Raw genomic sequence first — 12,954 nt, forward strand, 5'->3', positions numbered from 1 at the left:
AGGAGACCTGCATTCCTCAAGTTGGTTCACACTCCGACACAATCAAGGGGTTTTGAGTATCAGCAATCCTCAAGCAGGTTCACTTTAAATCGAAGTGCAACAGAAAAAATAGCCACGATAAAAACAGCTAATAATTCATGATCAGGAAAATCACCCATTTAGTTTAGAAATTAGACACCATAAGAATTTTACCTTTTGGTAGCATAGCATACTCAGCCTTGCTAATTAGCTTTTTCACTACAGTTAATCACATCTAGCAAGCCTGACAGCATAGGTGATAGCTGATGCTCGTGTCGTCTCATCAGCTTGAGTTTTTCTGTCCCCCAGCTTGGGAAGGTTTTATGGATGCAAGCCACACCTGCCGATGGGGCCAGATGGGCCAAACAGCACATGTTAGTAAAAAGTGACTCCATTACCGGCACTATTAAAGGAGCAAAGACAGCCCTTGTTTCTTCTTTATCTGAAGCCAGACTTTCTGTCTTAGAGGCTAATTTGAGAGTGCTAACATCCTGCAGGGACACATAGGGAACTCAGTTATAGACCTTGTCTTTTGGCAACAACTGTGTCCATTTGAGAACACCAAAAATAGCCTAGCCATGACTTTTGAGGTTACCAGGAGGTGGGCATACATTGTCCCTTAAACCCAGTGAAGGAAGTTACTATGAAAGAAGCTCAGAACCTATCATCTTAAAACTGTGACTATGACCAAAAATTATAGTTTTGTGTGATAGAGAGGAATAGTTCAGGCAAAAAGCCAATGTTAACTGTCTGAGGGTGCTAACGCCTCAGATGTGATATTATAGGATGCATCACATTATTATTATTGCAGTCACAAAATGCTGAATGAGACCAACATGCCTAGAGGATGTCTTCTTTTGAATTGTACCGATCTTATGTTTTGACCCAATATGATTTAACACTAGTTCCAAAGGGAGTGGTGCTGCAGTCAGTAAAACAAAAAGGGAATTCCAAGCAAACTCTGCCTGAAAAAAATAATAATCATCATAGTCATAGCCATTGTCCAATAGTATAACTTATCAATTCAACTCAAGATTCAGATTAATTCAGGTTTTTCTGATGAAAACTATAAGGAATCCATCCTAAACTGTTTGATAGGATAACTTTATTCAGTCTAGGTCTTGGTCTTTAGAAACCTCTCAAATCTTGTTGTATAATCACTTAAGTAAATGGACGTCAGTGAGAGCAGACCGCCATGTTCTTGCTTTTTATGATATTGTTTTTTCTTTCCCTCTTCCTCGACAGCAGCGCTATGTTTCCTAGTCATGCATCAAGAGATCAAATCTAAAAGTAATACAATCTCTGGACTTACATCTCACCGGTTTAATTTGAAATCCAACTCTCTGCCTTCTCACGAAGCTTTAAAACTGAAATAAGTTATCCCGGCGGTGCCCTCGCTTCACCCTCTGACAAGAACAATAGCGGCCGGTTCGCCTCACAGAGCTGTGTTTTACAATCATACTTGTCCACAAAGCAAGACCGACAATGTCAATGGTTTTATGGTGCGCTACACAGTGCAGCTAATGTTCTCCTGCAAGCCAGCGTCGCTTCACTGCCTCTCCCCATCGCTCTCCCCCTCCTTCCTGCCTCTCGGTGTCTCTCGCCCTCCTCTTTTCCGTCCTCCTCTCTTTCATTCGCTCCCTTGCTCCCTCTTGCCATATGAAAAATCCATTCCAGCATCGGTTTTGACAGGCTGTCTTTGGTGGCTGTGTAAAATTCAAATAATCCACTGTGCATAGACAGTCACTTTGGTGCTGCTTTGTATTTTGTATTTGACTCTGTGTCACTTTGCCTGCCTATGAAACAGACCCCCCCCCCCCCACACACACACACACACACCCCCTTCAACCCCAAAGTGGAGCTTCATTGAATATTTCTGAAAGTATGAAGTGTTTTAGTTGACCAGCCACAGTGGAACCCACGTCTTAACTCTTGAACCAATCAGCAATTACAGATAAGTACATTTTTACTCATGGACAAGAAGCAGAAGAAATTAAATGCTTCTGTCTTTATGTCACATCGATGACCATGTGTTATATTCAAGAGAAACCCTGCAACATTGTGATTGGGTTTCAAACTTAGCGTGGACTTGTCCCAAAAAGGAACATGCAATCAAGCTACATGATGTCAGCTCCCATTGGCAAGTTTGTTTGCCACAATGTTTGCATTTTGAATGATGAACATTGTTTCTCCTTTAGTTTAATAGCAATTGTTAGCTGACATTAAAAGGCAACTGACATTAATCAGCAGTTTCATAACCTTAATGTGTAATTCTGTAATCTGTTACCCAAGCTAGGACCAATTGATGGACGCAGTGCATACATATTAGTTAAGCTTACTCGACAACTCTGCTTTTTCTCGAGGGGAGAGTTGAATACTTAGTTTGTTCTTGTGATCCAAAATATCTGGAGATATCTGTCCTATCGTATATCAGTACACGTAACAAATTCTGATCAACACTTATTAGGTACAGGTTATATTAAAGTAACTGTAGTTCAGCTGATTCTCCTATTCCAGGTACTGACAGAAATATAGATAACTTATACAAATACAGGTAATGCGTAACTCAAATGGTCAAATGGCTGATTGGCAACAGTTGATTATTTCATGTTGGTTACTGTGTAAAATTGTTACACATTTCTGAAGCTTTTTGTAACGTTCAGTATTGACTTTCTCCATGAGTTAGAAATGCCCAACTGTTCATCCTTGTCCACATGAAGTTGAATAGTCACTATATGCAAATATTTATATCAGAATGTTTGAATTTTTTGTTGTTTGTGATTCTTTTTTATCGACAAATTCTGCTCCAGCTTTCTTCTATCCTCCACTTCCATGTCTCCTCCTTCTTGTTGCTCTTTATTGACCTCTCCTTCCCCCTCCCGTCCTGTCCTGCTCCTGGTCTGTTATCGCTGTCGTTAAAGAACCTCTCCACGTTTTTTGTGTGTGTTTCACAGTGACCCCTACTGGGAGCGGCCAGCTAATTCAGGCAGCTGCTCCGCCGCCCGGCCCAAGACTCTTCACCTGGCCGGCCAGCAGCATACCTCCTCGCCATGGTAACGTTTGTGTGCGCTCCTGGTAGCAGTAGCAGTAGAAGTACTGGTAGTTCTTGTTGTTTTTGTGTGTGCGTGTGTGTGTGTGTGTGTGTGTGTGTGTGTGTGTGTGTGTGTGTGTGTGTGTGTGTGTGTGTGTGTTAATGGATGAATCATCAAATGTACTTGTTGAATTTGAAACACCTTTTTTCATATAAATGGACAAACCTTGTTGGATATTACATGTTAACAGAAACAATAAGCTTTTAGACCTTAATTACTGGTATGGTTATATCAGGTTATAAGGTATGGAAACTATTCACCATGAAAGCAAACCAGTAGAGCTAAATTTGTCCTTCTTTAAGTGAAGTTTGTTGTATTTTCAGTTTTTTAAAATTATTTTCTATAAATTCCTTACATAGGGAAGAAACCAAAACTCACTACATTTGCATCTCAATGATACCCAAAGAACCCATCATCAAAAACAAGCATCAAAATTTGATTTACAAGTTATATAATATTAAACCAACTGGCTTACTGGATAATTTATTGTATGGAAGTCTGTTATAATACTATTTTCAATCAAAATATATTGTGTACTATCAAACATTGTTGGATGAGGACAAGACTAGCAAATAAAATCTCGGTCATCCATAATTGCCAGCTCTCATTTAGGCAGATGAAGACATGTTTATGACTTTCTTCGTGTGATAACATTCTTGATCGCACTTGCTCGAGCTCCTGGGATTTTTTAATTGATCTTTTGACAAACATTAAATTAATTGGCATCCCTTTTTCAAAAATGTATTTCCCAAAGAAAACTGCTTAATTCCCTGATACCAGCTTACTGAATATGTGTTTATTCTGGATGTATTAGTCCTTTAATACAGTAAACTTCATATCTTTGCTAGGGGTCTATTTTAGGGCCGATACTGATTGTTAATAATCAAGGAGAATAACACCAACTTTGACAAATTGTGGAGCTCCAAACTTGTAACTTTACCTGAAAAAATGAAATTGAAAAAAAAAAAAAGATTAAAATTTAAAGATAATGAAATTACTTGTTTTCTGAATAATGTATTTTCTTCTTTTTGGTTTTTCTTTAAAAAAGGAGTAATTATTAGGTGTAGCCCTTAGGAATGAAAACCCTTTTAGCTTTAGACACTGAAAAGATGTTATGTCAGTTATTTTATAAATTTGATAAATTGTATTTAACTTTATAACAAAGAAATACAGAAAATTTGGACTTTCAGTTTTGTCCTTTTATGTTGGAAATGCAGATGAATTATGTTTTGCTGCTTGGTCACCAAGATACCATGTAAAATGTTGTTAGTTTTTCCCTTTGAGTGAGTGAATGTCAGACACTGAACACATTGTATTTATGTGCATTTTCTTGTCGGTGTGTATGTGTGTGGAGCTTCTGTAATGGTCCAAATCACACTGTTCCTCTTCAGTTCATCATCACTCTCTTACCCGCTCCGTCTCTCACCCACCTTCCTCCCCCTCACTCCCTCCCTTCATCCCTTCAGAGGTCTTTGTTGCTGAATTGAAAGAAGACGGGATTTGAAATGACGGAGGACTGCGTTGGTAGATGTGGTGCGTTTGTGTTTGTGTGTGTGTGGATTACTGTACTGGAGAATAAAGGCCGGATTTGTGTCGGAATCAGGCACAGAGCTGAAAGGAGAAGGCAGTTAATAGCTCATTATAGGACCAGCTTAACTCCGTGTAGGCCTTTTCACACGTCTTCTGATATTCATATTTTCATTTGATCCACTTCATGTTTGTGTGCCCAGTTTGCAAAGATAGAGACTATGACTCACGCGGTCGATGACGCTTGTCTTGTAGTTGTACGATTTCCTGGTTGTTCAGTTGCTGTCTATTACAACATTTCTGCTGTATTTTAATTCAGTACATCAGCTACATCGAAACAAGTGCTCCTACTTCCCGCTTCAACAAGTGTAGACATGGTGTAAAACCATATGATTCACATGAAACAGTCCTAGGTGAAATTTAGTATATGTTGTTACGTGTGGTCTGAGAGCAAAAATGTGGACAAATTGTTGGACAATGTCTAAAGGTGTGTCCATCATGTTTATCCATGGATATTATGTTTTCTGTTTTTTAGTAGTTCAGTAATATTAGTCTTTCAAGACTATTGCAGCTACAAAACACATAACGTGGTAAAGTTAGAGATGTTTTAAATGCAGTTTGAAGAACACATTTTTCAGTCATATTTACATGTTTGATTGGTTTAATAAAGTTATAAGAAGGTTTCTCTAAGATCAGAGCCTTGAAATAAACTCCTTGTCCCCTTATACTGTGGAAGGGTGACAGATGACGAAACTAACATCCATCCATCCATCCATCCATCCATTTTCTTCCGTTTATCCTGTCATGGGGGTCTGGAGCCTATCCCAGCAGCTCTCGGGCGAGAGGCGGGGTTCACCCTGGACGGGTTGCCAGTCCATCACAGGGCCAACGCATATAGACAGACAACCATTCACACTCACAGTCACACCTACGGTCATTTTAAGGTATAAATCAGCCTAGTCAGGCTGCACGGTGGTGCAGTGGTTAGCACTGTGGCCTCACAGCAAGAAGGTTCCGGGTTCGAGTCCCCTTTCTGTGTGGAGTTTGCATGTTCTCCCCGTGCCTGCGTGGGTTCTCTCCGGGTACTCCGGCTTCCTCCCACTGTCCAAAGACATGCAATTTGGGGACGAGGCTGATTGATACTCTAAATTGACCGTAGGTATGAATGTGAGTGTGAATGGTTGTTTGTCTGCAATGGACTGGCGACCCGTCCAGGGTGTACCACGCCTCTCGCCCGTAAATGCTAGGATAGGCTCCAGCCCCCCCCCCCCCGACCCTTACTAGTAAGGAATAAGTGGTAGATGACGCCCCCTCGACCCTTACTAGTAAGGAATAAGCGGTAGATGACGATGGACGATCAGCCTAGTCCCCATTTGCATCTCTTTGGGACTGTGGGAAGAGGCCAGAGTACCCGGAGAACATGCAGACTCCACACAGAAAGATCCTGTGCCCAAGCTGGGGCTCGGGCCCGGAACCTTCTTGCTGTGAGGCAACAGTGCTAAGCACTGCACCACCATGCCCCCCAGAAACATAACACTGGATGTCAAAATATCAATACAATAATTTATACATGTATATGCAAATAACATGTAAAAAAAATGATAGTATTAATGTAAAACAATCTGCGAGAATAGAGCAGTATGGGCTTTGAAATGGCACTCATCTGGCGGGGCTCACATGTGTTATACTGCCCTCAGTGGCCTCTCTTTCAGTCAGTCAGTCAAAACTCTGCTGATGGCGATGAGATGGAAGTGATTTACCTTCAAAATAAAAGCTATTGTTGTGGTTTTGTTCGAGCTTTCTTTGAGAGGCATTTTCAAAATTCTGACCCTTTCCTGTTTTTACGAACGTGACCTTTCCGCTATGTGGAATACCTTTTCCATTACTCTCCTGTCATCTCATTGTGTTACTGGTGCTAACAAGCTTGGACCCGATTAGTTTTCTGGTTTTGAAATATTTTGAATTTTCTGTGCTTAATGCACTCTGAAGAATCAATGAAGATAAACATCAGCATGTCCATTCCATCATCACATTCCACTCCAAAGCATTTATTTGTACACTATGGTTGTACATTTTGTTTGTTTACCATCTGGTGATTTAAATCACCAGCTGTAGCATATTTGATGATATTTGGCAGAATAAAATATAAAATTTTGTCCTGGCTGTGCCTGTACAGGGAACTCATACTGTAAAATAGCCAATTGGATATGTTCGTATTCCTGTGTTGTTTACATACCTGTGTATTTGTATTGTGTTTGTGTGTTTATTTGTATCTCTTACTTTCGGTGGGTGTATGCATGTCTAATGTTTTGCACCAGCGTGTTTGTCTTGAGGGTGAAATTGAGATAAATGCTGGAGGAGCTGGGTGGCCACAAAGGCCCCTGATAAACACTCCATCTGTCTACTCTGCTTATAGCTGTGTGTACACATATGTGTGTATGCATGGGTGTGTACATTTAAAGGCATATCAGAGTTTTTGTTGCAGTATTTGTGTTAAGTTTAATTATTCATGTTCCTCTCTATGAAAATATGTATTTACATGCAATTGGATTGGCAGAGTTGAATTTTGTGTGTGTGTGTGTATGTGTGTGTGTGTGTGTGTGTGTGTGTGTGTGTGTGTTGCAAGTAATGTGTGTTTAAAATGTGTGCAAGTGTGCGTGGTGTAATCAGAGAGGTTAAACTAAAAGAGACAGATGAACCCGGAAGAGCTTGGCTAGTCCCGCTCTCTTTCTCTTCTCTTGCAAACACTCATTTATGCTTATGTCCTTGTGAGGAAGTGGTTGCTTATCCTTCAGTTTACAGTAACTTCCCCCACCATAAAGCCTGAACCCTCAAACTGACCTTTGAAGGTGTCAGGATCAATCTACACGTTAGTCCTGACACAGTCACCAGGGTTATTGAAATAGGACCAGATAGAGGAGGAATAGTAAGTGCGCGTTCACAACAGGATGGTCCAGGTTGATTTTGGACGGGGAATACCAAAGATTTCACACCTTTATTTGTTTTGATTTACTTTCACACTGCACTTTTAAAAAGCAGACCAAACCATTTGGACAATACCTCACATTTATAACAGCAGGGGTGGGACTGCCCAAAACACTGACCAGAAATAAAAGGATGAGTAAAAAGAGTTCACTTTCTCTCTTCTGTTTACTGGATAGTCCATTTGCATTCCTCACTGTAGGTGAACCACGCCAGGGTCCACTTACAAGCGAACCGAGACCAACCTTTTCATGTTGACCACAGTTTGCTTGTTTGGTTTGCACCAAAGTTCAGACGAGCTTTCACACCTGCCCAAACAAAGCAGACTATCTGAAGAGACAAACTCTGGTCCATTTAATGCTAACAAAACAGCTTTGGTATGAAAATGACCTCAGTTGCAGGATTCTGTGAAATCTTGCAGTGCTTTTCCTGTCATTCAGGACTTCAGTCATTTAAGAAATCAGGAAGACTTTAAAGGTATGTTCACACCAAATGCAAGTTTTTTTGTGTGGCATAATGCAAGTACATACAAAGACAATGGGACAAAACAGACTGACAGTCTGTGACAATGCCGTGCGAAGGATGGAAATTTCATCCTTTGCATCTTTGAGCAAGTTCCAAATATTTAACGTAAGCAACAAATTTGCCTCAGAACATCAAAGTGTTGATTGCCTGATGGTGACAAAACCAACTATCTCAACAACTATAGCTTTCCAAGCTGTGTGTGCTGGATGTTATACCCACAGTGGAGGATGGATGTGATTTCCATCACATTTGGAATGTAACAGTGCACAGTGAGAGTTCAGGGACACATGATGCTATTCAGTCATGTCAGGTATTTAGGAGGCAGGCCCCTCCCCCTCAACAGTCACGTCCTGGCTAAGATTCATTGGATTAAGTGACATATTTGCACATATGTATATGTGTGTGTGTGTGTGTGTGTGTGTGTGTGTGTGTGTGTGTGTTTTACTTTGGTAAGAACACATTGTAAGACTCTGCCTTTAACCCGCTGAAACTACAGGACAGGTGATTTTCTTCTGAGCAGCCTTTTTGATTAATAATCTCATAGAAATGCATGAAATGACTGTTCATCCTTTTCTATTGTGGAAAAACAACTACAGATTCTTAACAGATCAGGTATTGAGGTATTGTTTTTTTATTGCTGAATTAAGTAATACAATTAGTACCAATGAATATCTCATAAAAACACTTTTCTACCTTGTTTTTAGTAGCTAAGCTAACATGTCTCTGGTCTGTACTGTGATTTACGAACCCTTTTCCCATTTTTTTAACAATTTTACTTTGCCCCCTCAACTCTGTCACTCTGTAATAGGACCTGCTAGGATCGATCGTCTGTGAGAAAATTGGTAGGATGATAGAATTTAGGATTTAGGAAATTTGAGGAAAAAGGAACTCGATTTTGAATTCTATCCAGATCCAATGACATATAAATTCTGCGCTCTCTCAAATACCTTGTAGTACTTTTTTGATTTCTCGTTTTGTTTTTCCTTCTTGTGGAATCTCTTGCCCTTTACTTTTCTCCTTAGCATCAAATTCTTCAGATGACTTTCCTTTCAGCTTTTCTCCACCTCTTCGTACAGTCCTTTTCTTGCCTTTGTCTCTCAGTAATTGTTCCTTTCCATCTTTTTCTTTCTATTTTTGATCATAAATCTACAATCATTCTTTTTAATCTTTTAAAGATCACTTCCTGCCTTCCTCAAGGAAGTGTTTTATCTCCCACCACCTTTTTCCTGTTCCCTATCTCTGTATTTATCAGTGTCCTTCCTCCTTGTTTTTTTGCTTTCTCATACCTTCATTGTATCCCTCGCTCCTTCCTTCACTCAAGTTCACCTTCATACATGTCTCTTCTCTCTCGCTCTGTGTTGGTTTGATGGTGGAGGCGTGATGCGTTCTGATGTGTTTTTTATTCCTCTCCCATGTCGCACAAGCAGACTCCTGGCGTGTCGCTGACTTTGTTCAATTTTACATCTTTGATGCCACACTTTCACTCTCACCTTGCCTTAACCTACTTTCCACCTTCCCCCAAAAAGTAGACTCTCCTCCTTTGTGTATTTGTATTATATTCGAAGAAAGAACCCTGAATTCAATAATTTAACCTTTTCTCTTGTTTTTTTTTATTTTATTTTTCTATATTTTATTGCCTGCCTGTGTCTTTGTCTGGCAGGAAACAGGTTAATAATGGATTGAATAGATTCAGACAGAGGGAAAGCAGAAATCTTTTGAAGTTGAGATGTTTGTAGTCCAGAAGCATATTGATCTTGATGCCCATCTGTCCGATTGCCACTGAAATCAACAGTCAGAATACTCGATGAGGTGTGTTTTAAAACATCAGCAGGGCAAATTTTAGTTAATATCACCTGAAACCTTTAATAGCTAGAAATCACAGACAGTGAATGGTAGATCCAGGCCAGGGTACCAATGTTGGAACTGGTTTGATATTAAGCTAAACGCTGGACTAGACTGGTATACCAAGTCTCAATTGCAGGGTGTCACCCTATGTTGGGGCTTCATCCACAATAAGAGTGTGACCAATACCTGCTCCAGCATTTCCAATATGAAGCCCATCCATCCATGCATCCATCCATCCATCCATGCATCCATCCATCCATCCATCCATCCATCCATCCATCCATCCATTGACTACTGCTTATTCTGTTAAGAGTCATGGGGGGCTGGAGCCTATCCCAGCAGCCTTCGGGCGAGAGGCGGGGTTCACCCTGGATGGTTCACCAGCCCATCGCAGGGCCAACGCATGTAGACAGACAACCATTCACATTCACAGCCACACCTACAGTCAATTTAGAGTATCTGATTTACCTAGTCCTCTTTTGCATGTCTTTGGACTGTAGGAAGAAGCCGGAGTACCCAGAGAGAACCCAAGCAGGCACAGAGAGAACATGCAAACTCCACTCAGAAAGACCCAAAGCTTGAGCCAGGGCTCGAACCCAGAACTTTCTTGCCGTGAGGTGACAATGCTAATCACTGCCCCACCTTCGCGCCCCAGTGTGAAGCCACAAATTATAATTCAGGACAATGACATATAACATTAAGAATTAAGATAAGATTTTTGCACCATATTATTGATATATGTTTTTTATTGAGGTAAAAGTGTGAAAGATGTCTTTTTACATATTTTTGAAAACACCACACAGGTAGATGGGAAAGACCAGTGCTAGACCTAGGCTATATGTAATGTGTCATGAGATAACTTTTGTTGTGTTTTGGCACGATACAAATAAAATTGACTTGACTTGACTTGACTTGGTAATCAAAAGTAAGAGGGTCAAAGTTTTCAGATCATCATGTAAACTTTGAGAGAAAGTGACTCATAGGACTGGGGGGTGGGGGCACTCATGTGGTGGTCAAGTCATCCATTGCAGTTTACTACTGTTTATAAATAGCTAGCTACACCACAGGAACAGTTGCCAGATTTAGAAACAGGCCTGTTTGTCATCATTCACACCGAGGCTTCATCATTCCAGTCATACATAACGCAAAGTATTTGTATTTTCCTTAGGCATCGTACAGCTGGTGAAACATTGAAGCATCAGAGATGCACACAACCTTTTGGAGATGATACAACACATTCCTCCTGCAGGATCTTCATTAGCATCTGAGTAGATGTTTTTGTTGTCGCCTGATAAAACATCCACCTCCCATTCCCCACAATCAAGCAGGTTGTGTGGGTGTGATGTGTACAGTAAGCACATGCATCCTGAGCTACAGTGCTGTCTCATCAGCTAATGTCCATGGTTTCAGTGTAAATACACACTGTTGAGTGTGCTGAAATGGTTACATGGTTACAACATCAGATCCAGAAAAAATAACTTGAACAAACATAATAATGGCTGCAACAAATATTTATGGTGGGTTGTCCTCTTCATCTTGTAATTTTCGATTTAACAAGAGAAAAGTGGAACCACCTTCACTGCTCAGTCTCCTATTGAAGAGCAAATGTCTCTCGGCCATCACCTGTTGCCTCCCTCTCTCTTTTTGAAATCAAGACTAACTCCTTTAGTATAAAAAAAATGTCAGAGAAAAACCTGAGTGGATGTGTTGATTGATATGATCTACAGCAACAGTTGAAATTTTTCATCTCTTCATCTGCTTGCAGTTGCCATGTATATACAAATTGACACAGGTAAGACACTGTCATTGAAGTTTGATGATTTCAGGGATTTAATGATTTTCATGTGATGTGTATGAGAGTTTAAAAAGAACTTTCTCTAAATAATGAGCGGAATAGCGCAGACGGAGATTCATTTTAGGCTTCAAGATCCATCCATCCATCCATCCATCCATCTATCCATCTATCTTCTTCTGCTTATCCAGGGTCAGGTTGTAGGGGCAGCAGATTAAGCAGAGAATCCCAGACTTCAATCTCCCCTGCTACTTCATCCAGCTCCTCACAGGGGATACAGAGGCATTCCCAGGCCAGGCCCTCCCATTGTTTGGAGGTGCCCTGAACACCTCCCCAGGGAGGTATCAGGGAGGCATCTTGACCAGATGCCCGAACCACCTCACCTGACCCCACTCAATGTGGAGGGGCAGCGGCTCTACTCCAAGCTTCCCCCCAGATGGCAGAGCTTCTCACCCTATTTCTAAGGGAGAGTCCAGCCACCCTCCGGAGGAAACTCATTTCACTAAAGACGCTGCACCAATCTGCCTGTTGATCTCACGATCCAGCTCCCCCCCCCAAAAAAAGTTATTTGAACTCCTCCACCTGGGGCAGGGTCTCATACTCAACCTGAAAATGGCACTCCTCCCTTTTCCTGGCAATAATGATGAACTTGGTCTTGGAGGTACTGATTCTCATCCCGGCCACTTCACACTTGGCTGTGAACTGATCCAGTGAGAGCTGAAGGTCACAGCCAGATGAAGCCAGCTGGACTACATCGTCCACAAAAAGCAGAGACCCAATCCTGCAGCCACTCCAGGATCGGGACACACTATTTCCTTCAAGGGCTGTTACTTCCAAGACACACTGCCTTCATTACCATGAGCTGAACACAAAAATAAATAAATAAATAAATCTGACCAGATAATCCAGTGAGTTAATAATAATCTGCTCTGTGTGGGACTAACTCTCCCTCATCAAATTGCCCTACATTAAGAACAGCAGAATTCAAACACAGTCAACCGCCAAAGCTTCCATCCTTTGCTCCTGCTGGTGGATTGATAAAGTACTGTTACTGAGTTTACACAGATGGCACTTAGGTGTGTTACAAGTCCACCCCACAATTATTACAGGTTAAGCTATAAACTATAGGGTCAAGTATTTGCATAAGCCAACATCGTGGCTCAATGAATGGCA

At 41.0% G+C, this 12,954-nt stretch overlaps 1 protein-coding gene across 2 annotated transcripts in view; it reads left to right on the top strand.

Moving 5' to 3' along the window:
* npas3 (neuronal PAS domain protein 3) overlaps positions 1–12,954 on the top strand; it is a 352,407-nt gene that overhangs the window by 99,333 nt on the left and 240,120 nt on the right. For both annotated transcript variants that reach the window (XM_086181913.1, XM_086181914.1), the window contains exon 2: positions 2,973–3,071. In XM_086181913.1, coding sequence (XP_086038039.1) covers positions 2,973–3,071 — 99 coding nt within the window. The remainder of the gene's footprint in view (positions 1–2,972; positions 3,072–12,954) is intronic.

Source organism: Aulostomus chinensis, chromosome 17 (assembly GCF_037954235.1).
Source record: "Aulostomus chinensis isolate RoL2024-O1b breed Wild chromosome 17, RoL_Achi_v1.0, whole genome shotgun sequence".
Classification (NCBI taxonomy): domain Eukaryota; kingdom Metazoa; phylum Chordata; class Actinopteri; order Syngnathiformes; family Aulostomidae; genus Aulostomus; species Aulostomus chinensis.